Raw genomic sequence first — 23,355 nt, forward strand, 5'->3', positions numbered from 1 at the left:
CACCATTCGACTGGAAACTGTGTAGCCGGACAACGCGCTATGTATTATCGATGGCGGCGGCGGTCTGTCCGCCCGTTGTCACGAACGTTGTAAATTTTCTCCACGATCGAGCTGGTCGGCGTGATGGCAGGCGATCCGGGGTCGGGCGGGGTGCGTATATGATTACGGTGTTTGCGTGCTGCTGCTGCACGTGATTGATTGCGCACGTAAATACAATATATACGAGCTGAATCTCAAGTCTCGCTGTCGGGTCCGGCAACGGGGTGGTGACTGGTGGGTGATATACCGATCGAAAAACACGCACACATATGCGCGCGCGGGTGGCAATCAAAAAAAGCCTCTTTGCGGCGGTGGTGGCGGCAGCGGTGAAAGGGATTTCCGTGGCGCCCCCGTTAAGGAGAATCGTGCAATCAATCCCGGCCAAGGTCGTATCGGGCCGACGGCAGCACAGACGCCCTGGCGTAGTCATGACTACCCTGTTCGCGCCCGGCCCGCGGATCCCTGCAGCGTCCGGACGTCAGGCCAGCGCGTAGTACTACGACGCTGCTTATCATCGAAACACCGCCGCCAGTAGTACGCCACCACTAGTAGACCACCGCCCTCCACTAGAGCCGCCGACGCCGCCGTCGCCGCCACCACCTCCATCGCCGTCACAACCACAGCTGCACTATTATACGCTATATAGTACGCGCGTACTACTCGAGTTATTATTATTATTATTATTATTATTATTACTATTATTATTATATTTTGGCTCCTGTCCCTATCACGCCGGTGGTGTACTCGAAACCGCCACGCGACGACTCTCTCACTGCGGCGCTCGTATCACTCCTCTCTCACTCTTCTCTCACTCGTCACTACTCCGCGAAACGCCGTCTCGTACCCTATAGTCACACGTTGTACTATCACGTCGCGGTGTCTCGCCGACAGATCAACAGATTATTAAACCGATCGCGCGTTTTGAGGTAAAATCCGTTGAGCATGTAGTCACGTTGATATTCTGTACAATTATTTTTTATTTCGTAGGTATCTACGTTAGGTATTTATTACGTATTATATTGTTGCTAAAATTGTTTTACTTTTTGTTTTTTTTTTTTTTTTTTACGGTAAACCCTTACCGATTGTAGCTGCTGAATGCATTCAAATATAAAACAGTAGAATAGTAGAATAGACCACGTTGTTATTTATGCCAATATTGTTGTGAGTTTACGATAGTCTTAGGCAGTTCGAGTCTCATTGGCATGTTATTTTGTGACTTCAACTGTAATATAATACATAATCAAATTTTATATTAAATTGTTAAGTCAATATATTGTGTTTAAATAGACTACCCATTTTTTTTTTAAACATTTTTATGTAACCTATTTATTTGCGATAAATTAGAGAATTATAAATAATAATATAGATTATATCACACGCTTTATTTAAACAAAACATTTTTCATATAATAGGTAGAATTAACACACAATAAAATATATTATATTTGTTCATTTAGGATTATTATAATAATCGATGAACGTTAATAAAATTGTAATTTATTTCTCATTAGTATTAATGTATAATAAAATATGATTTTTAATAATGAAGATATTTCAAACATACTGGAAATCATGAGATAGAATTATTAATTTGTTTAATCTTTAAGAAATTACTATTGTGTATCACAAGTTGAGCATCTATTAAAAATTATCGTTAATTAATTCATAGTATTTTGTTTCAAATTTAATATTTCTTAAGTAATTATTGTCTATAGATATAAATATATAATGAAAAACTTCTACATTTATTTTTGATTTAAAATCAAAAACAATTTTTATAAATAATTATTGTTGAATTATAAAATGAGCTTGACGATGAAAATCAAATATTATATTTGTAATACTTTAAAATTTGTAACTACAAATATTTTTTGAATTATAAAATAAAACTTAAATACTTAATAATGATTTTCAATTGCACGTACTTAACAAATATTTATGTTTTAGTCATAAGCTTTGAAAAATTTTAAAACAAATTAATTATCATAAAACTATCATTTGCATGTTATTTTGTTGTTGAGTCATTATTAGATACCTATTAATTATTAATACAAGAATACATAATTTGTGAGTTTTAACATACATTGTACGATATTTATTATCGAAAAAAGAATATTCGGAAACTCAAAATTCATGTACAATAACTAAATAGATAAATAAGTTTTTAATTATTATATTAGTACTATTAAAATTTTAGTAATGGAATTTGTTTTGCCTATTTTGTATAATAATCTTACAAATATTTTCTCACAACATTATTTTTATTATTTTTTTTAGAGTAATAGATAACTATTTGTTTAGATATATTAAAGTAATATAATGTTAGTTTATTTAGATTTCATATTATGTTCGGGGTTTGGGGAAAATTTATAGTTTCAGGAAATGCGTGCAAAGGTCTTAACTAGGACAAATATTGCATTAACAGAGTAAGCTTTTTAAGGTCTAACCGATTAACTACAAAGGATATTAATAGTATAAGTATATATAAGATTTTAAAGTCTTCAATCTATTTTTCGAATTTTATCGTTACATTTTAAATCACACTAAAACCAGGAATTGTGTTAGTATGTTCTTCATTTTAGGTATTGACCTACCTAATTACAATAAAGAAAAATTGTTTAAGTATTATAAATTACTTAACTTAATTAAAATCGGGTTAACATTTTTTATTTTATGTTTTATATTTTGTCTTTTGGTACGTATTATATAATTATTATGGTTTAGACTGTAGGCTGTAGCCTGTAGTACCTATATATATTATATTTGCACAGATGAATAAATAATATTATGTCATAAACTATCAGGCAGTACCTATATATTTTTCAACGTATAGCCCGTAAGTAGTAAAAAAAAAAAAAAAAACAAGAAACAATGAATAAATGGATAATCAATAAAGAGAAGCGATTTCAATTATGTATTTTATAGCAGTTATTTAAAAAATATACCAGTTACGTACTTTACTAACGATTGTAATAAATTGTCAACGTTATTGTTTTCTTACTCAATTACTTAAACGTAAGTAAATTATTTATCAGAGTTAAAATGTATGTATATATTAGTTTAAAATTTAACATTTTAAGAAATTAATATATTTTTATAAATTTATAAAGAAAAGATTTTAAATTACGTATAGATAAAATATCTATAAACACGCTGACATTCAATTATTTGATTTATTATATCATTTATATCTATTATAATATTTATACGATACACTGATTGATGGACATGGCTCATGAGTTCGTGTATTTTACATATCAATATTGCTAAGTCGTATTTAGTACTAGATGTCATAGAAATCAATTTTGAGATAAGGTTCCATGGTTAAGAATGTGAAGTTTTATTTCGCATATTTTTTTCATATTTAGAGGTTTTTTGCCTATTTGGTATATTTATGCGTTTTTTTATTTTATTAGGCATTTTTAGCTTATTTTTGGACATCATTTGATGAAAAATGCAATAATTTATATTTTTGCTTTGTATAAAATATATGGAAATTGTCACAACCTTAAAGTTATTAAAAATAAAACGCAGCAGTCATTAATTAATGTGGTACGTAAATAAGTGTACATTTTTTTGATACTTTTACAATAGTTTTTTCGACTATTTCTGTTTTTATTTTTTTTTTTAAATAGTACATAGTTTTATATTTTTAGTTCATATAAATACATATTTCTAAAATTTTTAAAGCATATTTCAATGCATACTTGCTAGTTTTTAGTGTAGGTATAATTACATGCTTATTTAGGCATTTTTGAGAACAATATCTTATGAGTTCTGCTGATGAATAATATAAATTGCGTTTTAATGATTAAGTCACTTTATATTTTTAAATAATTTATAAACTGACATGTTTAAAAAATAATCAACTAAAATTGTAGTAAATATTACTAACGTGGATAAACGCAATAAATTGACGTAACATATAATTATTAATTCACATTTAATAAATTATGAAATATGGAAATAATATTATAAATAACTAAAAATATATAATTAAAATGTAGGTTATTAGTGTAGTAGGTTATCTATAGATATTTTTTTTTTTAAATAAGGCCAACGCATCCAATATAATTAAGGCATAATAGAACTTTTCAAACCCAATTTATTAAATGTAACTTAATTATGATAAATTATAAGTATCTAATTTGTATACAATATACATCATGTGTTGCTTGCAATACCTTAAATATTTAATGCTAAAGTAGACTAATGATTTTTGCAAACATATTTCTCAAAATATTTATTTTAAAAAAAATAGAGTGCTAATGCTAAAATGTTTAACTGAATAATTAAATATTGTTAATACTATTATTCATAAGGCAATAATGATGTCAAAAAATAAAAAAGTATACTAAAAAAAAAAAAATTATAATTTTAAAATGTAATTTATATCTTATGAGTGTAGTAGATTAAACTAAAATAATTTGTTTACTTTATTTGTATCACGTATAGTTATTTAACAAAAATGACAAATATATATAGAGTGTAAAAAATACATTTTATACTTCTTATTGTAATTATTAGTAATTTAGAATAAAAAATATTCTAAGAATTTTAGAAATTTACTAAATCTTGCTTATTTTTATACATTTATTTAATCAGAAATATTTGAACGGGCAGAGGTAGATTTGTTATCTATAAAAGATTATTTTTATTTTTAAGTTATTATATTTAAAACACTGGAAAAATAGCTCTGCTATATAATTAATAACAAGTGTACTATGTTAATGAGTAAGATACTAAAACGGATGTGTTAAACTTTGATTTAATAATAATTGTAAACGAAAAATTATTCTGAACGGAAAGATATTTTACATAATATTCAAATAACTATTAGTTATTCATCATTTTATAAATAATATAATATAAAGAACTACTCGTAAGAATTGACAAAAATATCAGATTATTTATGTGTTCATGTTGTTAATTAGATACTATAATATTGCCATTTGCCAATAATTGGTAAGTCAATATGTTGTATCGTATAATGGGAAAAATAGGTTTGTAATATAAATAGTTTAAAATGAGTTTAAATCTTTTGAATATTTTATTATGTATAGAAAATAATAATATACATAATACCTTTCCAAAAGTTTCAATAAGTTCCTATAATTAATAATATTCTTTAAATACTACAAAATAACTAAAAACTTTAGTAGAAAAACTGCTAAAATCTATAAATTTAAGTAGATTTCTAATTTCATTATTATTTAAACTTCAGATGACAATAAATTGAACTTTTATTAGAAAAACGTATGAAAAACCAAAATTGCATTAACATAAATCAAAAAAGTTGAATATTTTGTTCATTGGTATTGAAAACTGTACTATTTTTTAATTTGTATTTAGATAAAATTTATTAACTTGAAAGACAAATCACTGTAAAAAAAAACAAGAACAGTTAAGTAAATTTTGGTATCGGTACGTCACGATCACCCGGAAACAAACACATGATGACTATATGCGGAAACCAGCCGTCAATTGTCTATCAAACGATCTCTAACCGTAGAAAAATTCAAATAAATTAAAAGTTTTTTAAACTTGGCGGCGTTTTCTTCTTTCGATTATATCCATATAGTGTAGTATTATTATAATTTATGTAACTATATGTCTATTATATTATTTTAATCACTAGGACTAGGTAGTTTGTACACGTTACGTATATAAATAACATGCGGCGATCACATCAAAGGTCAACTTTATAATATTAAAAAGTGCGATATACGCGTATGTCAATAATGAGGATACTCATTTCATTTGAAAAACAATTTTTAGCAGCATTATTTTTATTAATTATTTTAATATATAGATTTATTTTATTATTTATCAAAAGTTCAAAATTTCAAAATTTTTATTAATAATTAAAAACATTAAAAAATAAAAAGTTTGTTTGTCAAAAATGTATATACTATATAGTGTGTATCATGTATTCTTTATTACAGTGTTTTTCAACCGGGGATCCGCTAGAAGGTATGGAGGGGGATCCATGGAAAATAAAGCATAATAGTAGAAAAAGCTGAATAAAAATTATCACATACTCGAAAGTCGAGATATTCATCTGGATGACGCACGATATTATTAAATTATTATTTATAAGCAGATAAAGTAAATTAAACATTTATTTTATTATTTACAATGGTTTTAAATGAAAATTTCATTAAACACGTTAATTATGCATAAACTCAAATCTTGAATTCTATAACTTGGTCAGTTTTATAAATAAAAAAAATCTTTTTAGGTACATAAAAAACGTTAAAATAATAATAAATCTAAATATATATAAAAAAAAATTGTGTTTCAATTTAAAAAAAATATAAGTATAACACTTCTGCATACCAAAAGTGTAAAAATATTTGGAAATCATAAATAAATATGTATTTAAGCTCTCTAAAATATTCACTTCAAAACAAAATCACCCAGTTGTGATACTTAGTGGTAATTTAAATCGTGATCATATTATCATGTAGCAATAAAAATTTAATTTAATTAACAAATAGTTTATAGAATAAATTGTATTTAAATTTAATTTAGTTATGATAAAAAAAAAAATAATATATGGTGGGTTATAATTTTATATTTGAATGGAAATTATAATAATCTTATTACATTGGTTCATTTTACGAGCTTATAAAATCATATGAAACTAATATTAAATAGTCGTTTAATCATAGAGTATTAATAAAAAAACAACTTTAGTTTTAATTCTATCAATTAATGATTAATAATAAACAATACTGATGAATAATAACTTAATACGATTTATGTTCTCAAAAATTATACTATTATTTATTAATTATTAAGTATCTATTAAGATATTATTTTAACTTGTAATCACATAAAAGCTTATAAGCTTGAAATATAATATTGCTAATTTTTTAATGATTTACGATTATTTGTACCTCTTTTTACTTTATTGGTTAAATTTAAACAATTGAGTAAAGGACGTGATTTTATGTTCTTCTTATTGGATTGTTGTTAGATTTAAAAGTTCAGATTTTTGGTTTCAACGTTTTATCAAAAAAAAAAAAAAAAAAAAAAAATGTACTGAGTTTCTATTTATTTGTATAAGTTAATAATTCGCACGATGCCACAATCAATATTGGTTATTTTCTTCACAAAAAGTCAAAAACGTTTTTGTTGATTTAAATTTGATTTCCTTAGTTAAATTATTTTGTTGTTTTATTTTCCAATAATTCACATACATATCATAAGAATATATATGTATGAAATAGAAAATTGATATCTCTACATTTAGTACATTCCATTTTTAAGAGTATGTTTATCTATACTTTCTGAATACTTATTAAAAACTTTTAATCTTTAAAATGTACTTTGTTCATCATGCTTTTCAGTATAACTAGGTACCTGGTTAACCGCTTAAAGTGACTGTTAGATGATTAAAGGAACACATTAATAAGGAATATAAATACAGTCCTGTTCTTATCTATGTTAAAAGATTATAATAATGACTTCATAGGCGGACGGCGTAATCATAAGTATATTATCAACTTATCGTTAAGAAATAATATTTATCAGTTGACAGTTACTTCACTATCAATTAATTATTCATACTATGAATTATAAATAAACAATAGGTATTATTCTCGTTCAATTTAAAGTCAATTATAAAAATATTATCTATTAGAATAATATAATTGAATTATTTTAAAATGTTGTTATTACTTTAACACTTATGTATCAGTGTTTCCGAATTGCGTTCAAAAATTATTATCTAGGTCAAATTACGTGCATAGTTTTTTTTTGCAACTGAACCGAGTTGTGTACAGGGTTAGTTGGGTCAGATTTCGCGTATTGTAATATTGCTGATTACTTAGTTTTATATCTATGAGATTCTCAGAAAATTTTTTTTGAACCTCCTCGGGTTTTAAGACAAATAATCCAAAAAACAATTTTAAACATTTTCCTATTTACAATTTTCTTAAAAATTTTTACTTACCCAATTGTTTTAATGTTTACAAAGTTTAAATGATAGCCTTTACGTATTACTATGGAAAAATTTCTGAAATTTTTTAGTGTATTGGTTGTTCAAAATCAGCGTAAATTTTGTGCGTTGTAAAAGTCAAATTAATTTACTCATTTTATCTGTTAAATTGGAAATGCATTTTATATATTTCTGTAGTTTTGCCTGTTAATAAAAAAATACTAGTGATGTATCGTACAATTTGTATTTTCAGCTCTATAAATAATGAATAGTTAATAAAATAATTTATGACAACTTTTAAACGTATCATTACCATATAAAACGTCACATCTAGTTAAATATTTTAAGTTAGTTTGTGTTGAAAATAGTATAGTATTTTTTTTTCTGAATTATTTATGAGAAAAAATATTTCATTTTGATTTGTTTTAATATCTGCTAAATTTAAAGAGTCAAATAAAATTTTTCTAAATTTTTAGATAACTTTAAAATCATATTTAAACGTGTATAGTGAATATTTTTATATTTATATACATGGTGTCTATGGTAGTCAAGCTATTAATATCTTCTTCGCATAATTTTCGATGTAAAATCTTACACAGCATTTTACACGAATTATCCAGAGTTTAACGATTAAATTTAGTGCTTACTTTTTGCGAGTTTTAAAATTTTTATGTTATCTTTTTCGTGGTTTTGATTTAAAATACCAACAAAAAAAAAAAAAATACTATTTTCATTTAATTTAAAATAAGAATTATACATTCGTTTTGTGCATGCCTATCTTTCTTTTTTATCTATCTTTCTATAGAGGTACTTTTTTACTTTAGACAAAATTTTCTATCGGTATCTATGTATAATTTTCATTTATTTGTATATTTAAATATTTGTACATGTATTTATGTGTAATTGGTTAACTTTTCTTTAGTCAAATATGAAATAAAATGTTTTATTTTATTTTCGATGATTGGCAATAATTTAACAGTGGCAGTAATCGACCTACGTTCCGAGGGACGTTTGTTATAGATTTTGGGTTCTACGACTTGCGTTTTTGTATGTAAATTCACGTGGATATACACGTTACAGTGACAAACTACGATACTGTGCCTTTTCCAATAATTTAGAAATGTATGCTCCAAAGTAATTTAATTATAACAAGTATTCAAAACTAGTGATACCCGATTGAGCACAGTCGTTATTAGCCGAGCTTTTTGACAGCTCGATTGGGAGTGATAAAAAAAAATAAATATTGTGTTATCAGATTTTCAGTAGTATCTACGTACGTTTCAAAGATTACTAATAGGTAGCTAATTTATTAGTCGAAAAAGATTTTCTATCGATCGATGTGTTCCCATGAAAGCCGAAAATAACTGGGATAGATAGAAAACTATAATTCAAAATAAGTTCATTTACTTGGTGAGTTGTAACTGGAGATGATTTAAGTTTAAAATATTTTAATTACAATTCATATTTCATAGTAAATTATATTTTTAAAATAACAAATAAATTTTCCTAATAAATTTCAAAATAATTTCGGACTTAAGTTACCTCATTATCTATCAATTAACATAAACATATCTACTAACTGTTTAGTTCTAAATTTTTTACTTCTTGTAAGTACTATAAGTACTTATATTAAATATTAGAAATTTAGTAAAAAAAATTATCTTAACTTTAAAAATTTTAAATAAATAAAAGTACCTGTTAATTATGTTAAATTTTTAAATAGAAATATATCGAAAACTATAATTAATACTTATATACTATCTCATTGTATCTATATTAATAATATTATAATAATAAAATTGATTTAAGTAATTTCTAACACACGAATGCTAAATAAACATATTACAATTAGAAATGATAATAATAAATAATAAAAATATTATTTATGACAATAATAACTAAAAATAACATCTTAATTTTTTTTATACCGTTTGTATAAAATAATTTTATACTATTGTATAATACAAACTCATTTGCTGCATTTATCAAAAACAGATTTTTATTTATAAATATTTATGTTCAATATATTTTGTTTTTTAATAATAATATTCTACGGTACAAAGTAGCAACGTAATTGCACCTATTTTCGTGCTCAATTGTGTTGTTTTTTGGGTTCCTATTGTTTGATTGCAATCTTGTTCAATCGGGTTCCAGCTTTCAAAATGACAAGTATAAATATAGGAAGTAATTTTTGTGAAAACCTTAACTTAACCTTGGTTAAATTCTATCTACATTACCCATGGCAGATATTTCTATTATAACTCAATTGATTGTCCATCTAAATAGAATTGAGGAAGACTGAAATATTATTTTGCACTTGTAAAGTGATAATGATTTATCTATACTTTACTAACTAGGGGATAGGGAGTTATAGAAATAAAATATCCAGGAGTAATCAATGAAAAAAGACATATTAATAAATATTTATTTAAATAAATTTATTTTTGAGCGGACCAATGACCAAAGAATGTATATGCATGCATGTGTGTATTTTTTGTCTTTCATCACTTTTTGAGCCAATAAAAATGCTTTGATTTTCATCTTTAGAGGCGGTTTCTGGTCGCAAATTACATCTAGTTGGTATATCGAAGAGGTCAAAAGCAAAAATTTCAGTACTTTTTCAAAAACATTAATTGTGGAGATTTAAAACTTTCATATATATATATTTTCTACATGTAGTATTATTTTCTATAAAATTAGACTCTTTTGAGTTATAAATAGACGTTATTTAAAAAAAAAAAAATGATTTTTGTTATAATTTAAAAATAATACATTAAGTTAGCATTTGAAACATTTTACTATTATTTAAATTATAATTTTCCATTTATAATAACATTTAAAAAATATTTAAACGAAATTTATACTATTTACTATTTACATGTCAGTATTAATTTATAATAGTTATAAAGGTATTAATAATTTTATAATACTATTGATGTTACCTGGTCTTTATTTGAATGAAGACCAAAAATATTGTTAATTGATATTGTAATAAAATAATATTAATAACTAGGGCCCCAAAACTTGATGACTTAAAAATTTTTAAAAAATGCACTCAAAAATTATTACATTAAATTATTACAATTAGGTAAAAAATTAAAATTTTAAGTGGGCAAGTGTCGCGTCTTGCCTCCCTCCCTTCTGGGGACGCCTATCATTCTACTTTATAGTATATTTTTGAGGATCATTAACTTATAATTTATTTTTCTGTATTACGTAAAATGTTTGTATATGTGTGTGTAGATAAGTAGCAAAAATAAGGTGAGGGGACTTAGCCCCTACAAAAAAAAAAAAAAAAAAACACTCAAAGCCACCCTCAAAAAATAATGATATACTTATATATTATTCTTGATAACAGTTATTTTCTTTATCTTTACACTAATAAGAAAATCGTTTTTATAAAAAAAAATAATATTAAAACTAACAATATTACTAATAGACAGTAGTATTAAATAATAATTAATGTCTAAATAATTGTATAGTTATTATTGGAAAATTACAAATAGTAGAATTACTTTAATTTCAATTACACAATATTTTATATAATCTTTATAAACGGATGACACTTCAATGATTAATTAAATTTATTGTACGTATGTGAAAGTGGTTAGAATATAAAGTTCTTTAAACAAAGTACTATAATTTCCAAATTATTAACAGCCAATAAGCCAGAACACATTGACAAAAACCGGCAGTATATTTAATATTAATTTGATATTGTTATGAAAGGTACTTACTTACATTTAGAGGTCATTACAAAAATTAAGGTGCTTTAAATAAAGGTTAGGATAAATAAATGCTATTTTTTGTAAACAAATGGATAATGTTAAATTATGTTGCTACTTTTAAGATAAATTATTAATTGATTAATTTTTTCTAATAGAATAAATTTATTAATTTATAAAGAATTTTTAGAATTTTTTTAAATTAAACATTTTTCAATGTCAAAATTTGTAAGTCTTACCTGAAATAAATTAAAAGCTAAACTATTCATTTTTATTAACAATTAAGTATTCACTGAGTTATGCATTTTCAAGTTTTAAAAAAAATTAAAAATTATGCTAAACAGTAAACATTTCTCTTCAATGGTACACGATGAACACGTTTTGAGTTCACAGTCTTGCACTATATAATATTAGATTTCAGAATACGAGTTATACAAAAAAACTTGGTTAGCATTTAGGAAACACTGTATGAGACAATTCAATTTTTATAGTTCTCGCATCCATTATCAGTTTGCCCTTTGAAATAATGCAATATTAATGTACATTTTTCATATTTTTTTTTTTTTTTTTTTAAAAAAAGCATACAAAACATATTTTCATGCATATACATTAATATCATTTAAGAATTAAGATGACCTTGATGGCCTTCTGATATAGCATGATTTATGAACATTAGAAGTATATCGGAACGTTTCAGTGTCAGTTATCGCTACGAGCGGTAAAAATACTAAGGTATGTTTTGAACCAGGATTTTCACCTTATCACGTTACTCACCACAACATAATAAACGAAGTAAAATACAGCACGTGGACATGTCTATACGCATGCTGTTGTGTGGGTCACGCGATCACAAAACTCTCGTTAGTTGAACCAACGTGTATTAAAACAGATCTTGGTTACGACTGCTTTACACGATGTTTACGAAGCATTACGCATAATATAATATTTATATTTAATAATAATACACTTTCAATATGTAGAATATGTATGGGCAATAAGAGTTTGCTTAAACTCTCCTGCACGTGCCGACCGGATCCGAAACAACAATAATAAAGGTGAACGGTAACTTTATCATTATCAACATAAATTCCGCTGACCTTAGCACTGCCTCAGTTTGATTGAGTACATAAATTTGCAATTTTCGAGGACGAGATTAATAAATCGGGAAATGATATAACATTTTAAACAAAACTACGTATGATTTAGTTACGCCCAAATAATTATTTAAATTTTGAAAACTAATATAACCAATCATTCAAGCTGATGTTTTAAAATTTGAAAGTATAATAATTATAAATCTTTGAATGTTATGCAGAATAAATTTATCTGTTGATCGAAACCTGGTCTACTATACGTTATATACAAATTTGTATTTTTATATTAAATATATAAAATATAATATAGTAGTATAATAATAGGATGTCCGATGTATTTTAAGTGCTCATTTAAAATGGATTTATTATCGAATGTTATATATTATATAAATATTAAAATTAATATAAATGCCAAGATTTTATATCCAGTTAATGTTAATTAACTGGATATAAAAGTAAATTTGTAATACAAGGATAAAATTCGCAATTTTTTATTATACTTGTAATAGTGTTCTTTACGTTTAAGGAAACATTTGTTATCAAATCTGTAGTAAAAAGTATAATTATACATAAAATAACATTTAATTAATTTAAATTAGTTACAGGATAAGTTAGGTTTTTACAACCATTCTAATATTCTATATAATTTATATAAATAAAATAAAGAGAGCTTATATAGTTTCAAGTTTTAAATACCTTTTTAGAAAAATAATAATGATAAAAAATAATAAAAGTCTTATGCTATAAAAACTTCAAATATAAGTGTTTTATTTTATTTTGTTTATTTTTATTTTATTTCATTTTATTTTTGTTTCATTTTTAACGATATTAAACTCTATCTTTAATCACTAATTACATTCTACTCGCATCTTAAAATTGATCATAATAACTATCTATCACACGTCTTATATAATTTTTTTGTAAAAAGTAATATCCTCCTTTCTGAACTTGTTACGTCAAACCTAACATAAGTAGAGTACTGAATAAGTACTTAGTTAAATTTCAAAAGTATCAAAACACTTATAACTTTCAGATGTATTACAATGAGAATAGGACGGTGAAGTGTAGGTAGAATAAAATCATTATTTAATAAAAATATTTCGGTTTAATATCCTGTCGAACCAATATCGTGTTATCTTGATGTCTCGTTGGGCCAATGGTTGTCGGTTCGGCGTCATGATCCCATTAAAATGCATCAATAGCGAAACAAGACCTGTGTATAAAGCAGTGTTTCCCAACTGGTGTTCCGCGAAACTTAAGGGTTCTGTGAGAAATTTGGAAAAAGATCAATTGACAAATAATACAATTGATTTGAATTATGATTCGAACTTACAATAGCTCACAAATCATTAGGACGTTTCCTTTTCATATACATACGACATGTTTGTTTTATATAACGTTAATAATGCCATAACAATATTGTTAGTTGTTACGTAGCATTTATTTTTGGTTCAGTGGTACCTGTTCTGTTCCTTAATAATTTTTATTTTTAAACTGTCTTAATTTTTTTTTGTGTGTATCGATGATACTCTTGTTCTAGAAGTGTCCAACGATCAACTCATTTAAGTATACAAAACATATGTCTGCATAACTGACTACCTAAAGAAAAAATAAAATGTTCAAACTCCTGCAAAAGTTCTACGAGTAAAAGAAGTTAAGAAACACTGGCTTAAAGGTATGTTTAGTGCTTATACATCAGAAGGTCCCACTGTTTTTTGTTTTTTTTTCTTGTTTACAGACACTTTATATTAGAAAATATACTTCATCTTTAGCTTTGATAGTAGTGGTTGATAGCAAATTAAATCTAATTAAACGCAAAAACGATAATATATTTATACTTAATCAGTTTTAAAAAAACACTTTTAGTACTTTTATTGTAATGAAATGGAAGTTACAAAAATTATAAACAATAATATAATATATTTTATAGTTTTAAAATCAAAAATAATAACTCAACAATAACTTGTGCTAAGGTGGGTGAAGCGAGATGACATTTCCTTTATTTTATCTGCGCTTTTTTTATCATTTAAACAGTCTAATTTTGTTTAAGCTAATTAATTGAATTTACTAATCGGTATTCGATTATATTATATTCAGCGTCAACATCCGACCAAAACTTTAAAGTATAAATAAAATATAAAGTGTTTAAATGCAACATAACTATTTTACATTAACAATTGAAAAAATATGATTTTTTCTTGAAAAAATAGAAAACTTAGATGTCTGTGAATTACAAATGTCTACCTAAATGTTAATTAACTTCTAAAGATTGCCTCAACATTACTAATAATTACAACCATATGTGAGCGTTCTGCTCATGCGTAAAATAAAACATAGATATGATTTAAAATAGATCTAAATAGATTTTAAGACCTTTCTAATATAAATATTAAAAAAGATTTAAAAAAAAAAATAAATTTATAATCAGGTTATAGTTTTTAAAATAAAACTGATATATTGTACTAAAATAAATATGTTTTGAGCACGTATATATAAATACTCTAGGAATGCATTTTTATTATCTATAAAGGTTAATCTTAGAAATTACTAAACTGATTTAAATAAAATGTATACAAATATTACTTTGATTTATTAAGAATCAGTGGTTGTTTTTAGGTTTTTTTAATTTCTTTATAGGTTGCTATATAGGGTGGCTAACACAAGAATTTCCTTTTGGTCCATAAAAAACAAATAGTTTTTTGTTTGTATAATGTATTATGCTCAGTAACTTAGAATAAAATTGAAATAGGTAATTTATATAATTTAATTAACCCACCCCTTTCAATTTACCATTCCTTTGAACATTATTTTTTTTAATCATAATTATGTGCAAATATACCATTTTAAATATAAATAATTTATTTTGATTTTTGTGTTTAATAAAATTTTAGTAAAAAGACTTGAAACTCTGCAGTATTCTATTATTTTATCCAATCACCTACCCACTTACCGACTTCTTAATTATTTTGCACTTCTTAAAGTGTGTTTTTTGCACCACTAAGGATATCATTAATGAAAGAAAAAATGGTAGGTATAGACTAAAGCCATTCTCCCATGCGTTGCTATGGGATTTGTGTATTTAATTTATTAAGCACCTATTTGTTTTTAAAATATAAAACAAAAAAAATGTCTCTTATATTATAGTTTATAGACTCAATAACTCTAAACCAATTTTAATAAAAATTTCCAAAATTGTGTTTAGAAATATTAAGAAATTTAGAGAATGGTTTGAAGTTTAAACCACATTAAAAAATATTCAGTTTACCACGGAAAGATTGTCCATCTTGGTTTAGTTAGTTCACAAATCTAAGTACATTGATGCCAATTACCCATGAAATGAACTTACACTAAAACCGAAATAATATATTGATATAGCATCGTATTTTATGTTTGTTCATATACAGCTAGTGTGTATGTATCATGTATGTATAAAATTAAAATTATACTTTAAAATATAACGAAGAAAATAATAATTTTTAGCAAAGAAATTATTTTTGAGCATTGTCATTTACTTGGCATATTTGGTTTTAATAATTTTTAATAACTTATACTTGGAAATTTATAATACATTTAAAATATTCAAGAATTTTCAAAATTTTTATGGTTAAATTTCTGAAAAGTATTTAGTGTAGTATCTATGTACTAATTTTTTTGCAAATAAAACGTAAGTTTTTCTGTGGAATTAATAATTGTGAGCAAAGTAAACCATAAAGTACCTTTAAATTTAATATGTATAATAATCTCAGCCTCTCTCCCTCACTAATAAGTACAATAAATTTCTCCTTATGTGGTTATAGCTCAATATTTTAGGGCTTGTTATGCAACTGGAACATTACTGCATCAGTGTATAAAATACCTATTATTTACCTTTTGATTATTTTTTTAATCGTGACTTTCATTATCGTGATGCCAATAGAAAATAGGGCAAAGTGTAAAAGTATGATTTTGCGATATTTTTCGGCCTTCACTACTAAAGGTATTACAATCATGTTTAATGTTTAAAAGTTAAAATCAAAGTTATCAATTCATTGTTTATAAATAGTTACTTTCAATCAAATTCAAATAGTAATAAAAAAGTATAACTGTTTTTCTATAGTTTAATTATAGTGAAAATATATAACAAATAAATATTTATGAATATCCTGCAGATAAATCATAAATAATTTAAAGTTTTGGAAAACATTATGCTTTGTAATTTAATGTATAATTTTTTCAAAAATATCTTTGATTATTTTTTCATTTTTTTCATTTTAGCCTAATTTAACTTTAACTGTAGTATTAAAGCTCCTTGGATGTATATTATCGTATTATAACCTTTTCTTAAATTCTTAAACATTCTCAATCTAAATGAATAAATATTTTAAGCTATTTTATTGCTATTTTTTACTATTACTTTGTATTACTTTGCTAATATATTAGTTATTGTTAACACAAATCAATATTATTTATATTCAAACAATTTTTATTTTATTTATTTATTTATTTATTTTGAATAAAAGCACTTAGATACAAGAAATACAAAAAACTTTCCAGTTACATAAACACACACAAATAAATTTATGAAGTATGAATAGCCTTTAAGCAATTTTTATTTTTATCATATATTTTATTAAATTGTTTTATTTTTTTATTTGGGTTATACAATTAATAATATAATGTTTATAAAATGGCGAAACCATGTAATATTTATATTTAAAACGAAAGACTAAAATTTCAAGATAACACACTTTAGCTTAGACACTTTTATTTATATATATTAATTTACTGTTATCGTGTGATATAAAATTATAAGAAAAAAAGCAGTCCCTTAAACATGACACTTTATATATTTACTACGGATTTTGATAAAAATAATTTTGTTAAATTAGTTTTGTTACGACTATTATGTAAGTGTAGAATACATTCTAAACAATATAATATTAAATATTACGTTATTTATAAAATTTTTAAGTTTAGAACTTATAATTAAATAATTGTTTATAAAATATAGATAATTAATAAATTCAATAGTTATTTTTATTAATTTATTATTGCATAAGTAATATCATTAAATATTAGTTTAGAACAACTACTTAATAATATAAATAAACTTATATGTATATATTTGATAAAATTCATCAGTTATTAAGGTTCAAATGTTAATGACGTTGTTGATTGTATAAAAATTTAATATACTTTAGTCAAAAGGTATTACATTTGGTGGTAATTTAGAAATCTAAAATTACTTATGAAGAGCTAATATGTCTGTAACATACACTAATTATACCTATTTGTATCGGGATAACATTAGAACTAATAATTAGTTTTTTAGTAGTTTTAGTATAATTAACCGATTAAATACAAATTTATTAATGTAAATATATTTGTAATTAATTTAAGTAACTTTATGTAACACTATAATAAATGTGTGAGTAATTCACATACACCTGCAATCACATTTAGATTTATATTTTACAGCTCTAATTTTATATAATATATATCAGTGACACCCAAAAGCGCAAATCGTCGATTTTTTTCTATAGACCAAAAGTGCAAATCCATTTTACGCTTTTGTACCTTAGTGGTGGAATAAAAGCACAAAAATAAATATTGTACCCGCTACACTATAAATTTAATTTCAAAATTATTAATTATTAAATTTAATTATTTATTTTAGTTAAATATATAGTCATTTTATGATTTAAAAATACATCAAAAGTGATCGAGTTCAGTTGAAGTTTAGTATTATCGTAACGAATTACGGTGAAGGTTGATAATCATTTAAGATAACTATACAATTTATATAGTATAAGCTTATATCTAACTTATAAAATACACTTTATTTTTGTAAAATTTATTTACGTTTATGGTTTGTTTAAAAGGTATTTATTTATTTATGTTTTTGCCCTTATGAAATATTTATTTTTGCGCTTTTGGGTTGCGTTTGGGTCATAGTTTGCGCTTATGGGCTACAGCCATATGCATTTTAAAGTAACATAAAGTGTTACCATTTTAATGTATTGACCTTTAAATACAGATTATTTATATTAATATAAATTGAAAAATACCTTGGTAAATTATTCTTAAATAACCCTTAGATTCACGATTATTATTTACAAGTGACAGAATTATAATATAGCGTATAATTCAGGATATAGAAAATAAAGGTATAATAAATGCGTGACCTACAGTGAATTACTTAAGACTTCCGAATAGTAAATATACCTATTGTTAGTAAAAGAGTTCCGTTTCAAAAAGTTTGTAAAACAAAGATTTATATCTTATTTCTGTACATTCACATTGAATAAAAATATTATGACAACAAATACATTGTTTAGTTGTTTAAGGGCATTAAACTATATTAATTTTATAATCATTCAGAACTGGATTTCGTTTGTATGCATTAGGATATTGGGCGTGTACAATGTTCTATGATTTGTCCAAGTATATAAAGAATGGAAATTGTAAATTCAGGCACATAAAGTCGTCGTCGGAGTTCAGTTGTTGTACTCTATAACTTTAATTGTGATTCTTCGTATATTTTGAATAGTGTGAAAATTATTCGCGAAAAATGGCATATTCAACCAAAATTGATAATGGCTTTGCCATCAATCTTTCATCTTATCAACTGGTATACAATTTTATATTCATTTTTATTAATCATCATTAATATTTGAGTTTTATACAATTATACCCATCATTATAAAACATGCGGTTTTTTTAAGAATTTCACAATTTTTTAACGTATCCTTTTTTTTTTTTAAATCAAATTTGTATTTGAATAGATATAGCCATTGTTAAATTTTGTTGTCTTTTTAAACTAAATAATATGTTATTCTAATATTCGAAGTAATCAATCTGTAAAACTGAAAATTGAAAAGAGCTTAGAAAATTATTAATCCCTGTTCATAATTCAAATTACATATAATTGATTTATGAACTTCAAATTTTCCAATTTCATGCAAAATTTTACTTATTAATTTTTTCTATCCGGGATTCATAAACACTGATTATAATAATTTTAATAAATATACTAGATTGGAAATTTCACTTGTATTTACACAATAAATTAATTATAAATACATTGTTTAGTCTTGTCTTATAGCATATTTTAATGATGTTGATATTATTATACTTGCAACTTAAAAAACGGTTACTTTTAATTTTAAACTGATACATAAAAATATTTTAAATTGTTTGTTATATTTTTGTTAAAAAACGTTTAGTCTTAAATACGATACTAAATAAAATTTTTCATCACATTTACATTAATAATCCATTTATTTATTTTAAAATACAATATAATCTTCAAATGTTTATTATAAAAATATATATATCTAATATATTTTTTTGATTAAACTCCTACAATCTAAACTTTAAATGATTAGTCCAATGCCCACTAGCCAAATGCTTAATTATACAAAATTTTATAATAATTTTATAAAAAAATTTTTTGTTCAATTAATTCTATTTAAATGAAAATTAGGCGTTTCCTATGCTTATTATATAATAAATACATTAAATATTTTTTCTAAAATCAATTGCTGTTGTGTAATATTATTATATATTACTTATCTAGTAATGTATTTAAAATAAATACGAAATTTAACAGAAAAAAAAAAACGAAAAAAAAAGTATTAACAATAAATATGTTTTACTGAAAATAATATTTTTGTATTTTAGTTTCAGAAAAAAATCTACCACAGTAACATTATGGATGAAGCAAACCAAGCAAAATTTACTTATAGCATAGTTCCTATTACTACCAAAGATAAACATACTGTGGCTGCTTTTCTCAGAAAGTTCTTTTTCCGCGATGAACCATTAAACGTAGCGATACAATTATTGGAAGAAACAGATTCAGCAGCGAAACTTGAGAACTACTGTATCAGCTATTTACAATATGGTAAAAATAATATGGATCGATTCTATAATTCATAAGTTGTAGACATATTATATTAGAACTTAAATTTTTAAAATTATGAAATTATTTAAATTAAAAATAAAGAATTCAATTAGAAGATATTTAATATAATATTTAAAATATACATATTAGAAACCAATAGTTATTATATAACAATAAATTAATGTATTAACAAGTTTTTTCTTCAAAGTAACTTTACCTTTACTTAAATATAAATCATAGACTTCGATTAATTTGTATTTATATTGGTTAACTTTTTATATTCAGGAATGACATTTATGGCAGTATCTCATACTGGTGACATAATGGGTGTGATTTTGAACAATATAATGCATAGAGATGATGAAGAAGAAGACGAGGAAGATGGTGATACATGTAGTGCAAACTTGAAGTTTAAGGACATTGTGGTTCTCTTAGACAAAATTAAACGAGAAGCAGACGTGTTTACCCAGTATAAAAATGTAAATCGTATATTGGAAATAAAAATTGTTACAGTGAATGAAGCTTATAGAGGCCAAGGAGTATGCAAGGCGCTCGTCGATAAAACTAAGTATGCAAAAATGAATTTTATTAACATACTAACATGTAGGTATGTCACATTTGATAAATATTCATTAGGTACTATTTACGGTTCTTCCCAAGCCAAAAATTTAACTAAAAAATTGTATGCATATGGACGAGGCCATATTTCAATTTTAATTTGAAATAAAAACAGTGTTCAATATTATTTATTACCAATGAAAAATTATTTAGGTATAAAAAAATGTATTAAATTGTGCTACATATCTTTGATTTATTGAAACAAAATGTTATTAAAAATTATAAATATCTGCGTTATAACAATGGAATATAATTATATGTATGTTTTAGCAAATATTTATTTGACTGTATGCAATTATAAATAATATTGAAATTAAATTTTAATTTTTAGAGAATATGCGTTGGAAATGGGTTGTCAAATGATTTACGTTGAGTGTACCAGTCATTATTCTGCTAAAGCAGTCGAAAGACTTGGGTTTCAGTGCATTTATTCACTGGCCTACAACGATTACGTTAACGAACATGGTGAGATGGTATTTAAAACACAATCACCACACAGAGGTGCTAAAGTGTTTGTGCTACCTTTGTAATAATACCATTTGATTTGAACCTTTACACAGCAGGCCCACTTCTTTTAAATAAAAAAATAATAATCATTAGTCGTTACCAGTATTGTATTTTTTGTATATAATTTTTGAATTGTTTAAATTGTACCAGATAATTATGTTCAACGAAAAATCAAAATTATAAGCTACAAGTATAAATATTATATATTATGTTATAGTACTTTATTTATGACTGTTGATTTATATAAAAGATATTTTAATTATTTTGCTTTGTCTATTGTTACATTATGATAAATTTCTAATTCGAAATGTATAAAATAATTATATCTTTAAAGTTGATATATTTCCATATTTCATAAAAATAGTACTAAGCGAATTATTATTATTATTATTAATATTAATATTATTATTATTATAATCATTATCATAAATATTATTATTTTTTTTTTTTTTTTTGTTATTTGTATTATTGATTATGATATTGTATATTAAAAAAAATAAATATTCAAATATAATACAGAAAATATTAAAATAATAAAACTAATATTTAATACCTATTAAATAAATATTGGAAATGTTATTATTTCATTATATATAAATATATAATATTTAATACGTTTAATGGACTTTTATAACTATTAAAATGTTTATACTTATAAAAAAACAGCAGAATACATTTAAATACATACAAATAAAAATAAATAAAGCGAAGAAATTTCTCTAAATATAGTTAACCTTGTCATCAAGTATCATAGCTCACTATAATCTGTAATAAACGTGTTAATTTTGAATTCAATAATAAATAATTGCATTCGAAAAATAATTCTAGTTGGAAATAGAAGTTTCTTTTTTAGAGTCGATATCTATATTTAAGGATATTTATAATTTATCTATATAACTATTGATAATTTATTTTTAAGTAACGAGGAATAAACTAACTGTTGCCATTGACATCATATACCTAATTAAATAATTTATATTGTATTATACGTTTTAATTATTCATACATTTTATAAATAAGACAAAAAAATCATTATTTTTCGTTTAAATATTTGAATTTAGTTAAAAGTGAAACTTCAAATGTTTATAAAAAAGTTGTGATAATACATTTTTTATATTTTTCAATTACAGTTAGAGATTTTATAATGAACCTTATTTTAAATTTTTAAGATTTTCGGTCAAGAAAAAATGCATAATTTATAATTTAAAATAAGACTTTAAAAATTTTAAATTTATTTAATTAACACAAAATTAGCCAAAATACATTGAAAATTATTTCATGTCCAGATATTTTATAGAATAAATATTTGGTTAAAATATCAAAGCTCTATATGGTTATTTCTTTCTAAATTATCAACTACCACACAAATGTTTTACTCAATAAATGTATTGACATACAAAAATAATCACATGCCCAAACACATATTAGTAAATCAATGAATTCCTTTCTATGCTTATAAATTAAAGCAAAGTATTTTCTAATATCATTACTTAGTAACGTAGTTTCTTAATTAAGTTATCTTATTAGATGTATACGATATCTA

At 24.1% G+C, this 23,355-nt stretch overlaps 1 protein-coding gene across 4 annotated transcripts; it reads left to right on the forward strand.

Moving 5' to 3' along the window:
- The first annotated feature begins 809 nt into the window (after window positions 1-809).
- Window positions 810-22,027, forward strand: LOC112597181 (dopamine N-acetyltransferase). 4 transcript variants are annotated; one of them, XM_025343132.1, is made up of 5 exons: window positions 810-965; window positions 14,343-14,477; window positions 20,465-20,687; window positions 20,973-21,255; window positions 21,637-22,027. In XM_025343132.1, the coding sequence occupies exons 3-5, from the start codon at window positions 20,495-20,497 to the stop codon at window positions 21,833-21,835; spliced, it is 675 nt and encodes a 224-aa protein (XP_025198917.1). In that variant the 5' UTR covers window positions 810-965; window positions 14,343-14,477; window positions 20,465-20,494; the 3' UTR covers window positions 21,836-22,027. The 4 variants fall into 4 exon arrangements, with proteins under 4 accessions (XP_025198917.1, XP_025198925.1, XP_025198934.1 ...); XM_025343140.1 differs by lacking the exon at window positions 810-965 and adding an exon at window positions 2,978-3,053; XM_025343149.1 differs by lacking the exon at window positions 810-965 and adding an exon at window positions 2,980-3,053 and having other exon boundaries at window positions 14,346-14,477.
- The last annotated feature ends 1,328 nt before the right edge of the window (window positions 22,028-23,355 follow it).

This window comes from Melanaphis sacchari, unplaced genomic scaffold, assembly GCF_002803265.2.
Source record: "Melanaphis sacchari strain LSU unplaced genomic scaffold, SCAv2.0 Contig0_pilon_pilon, whole genome shotgun sequence".
NCBI lineage: Eukaryota > Metazoa > Arthropoda > Insecta > Hemiptera > Aphididae > Melanaphis > Melanaphis sacchari.

Coding starts and splice junctions, on each gene's coding strand:
- LOC112597181 (XM_025343121.1), top strand. CDS start 19,353: ATGGCATATTCAACCAAAATTGATAATGGCTTTGCCATCAATCTTTCA. Junction 19,413..20,464: donor ATCTTTCATCTTATCAACTG/GTATACAATTTT, acceptor TTTGTATTTTAG/TTTCAGAAAAAAATCTACCA. Junction 21,256..21,636: donor GCGCTCGTCGATAAAACTAA/GTATGCAAAAAT, acceptor TTTAATTTTTAG/AGAATATGCGTTGGAAATGG.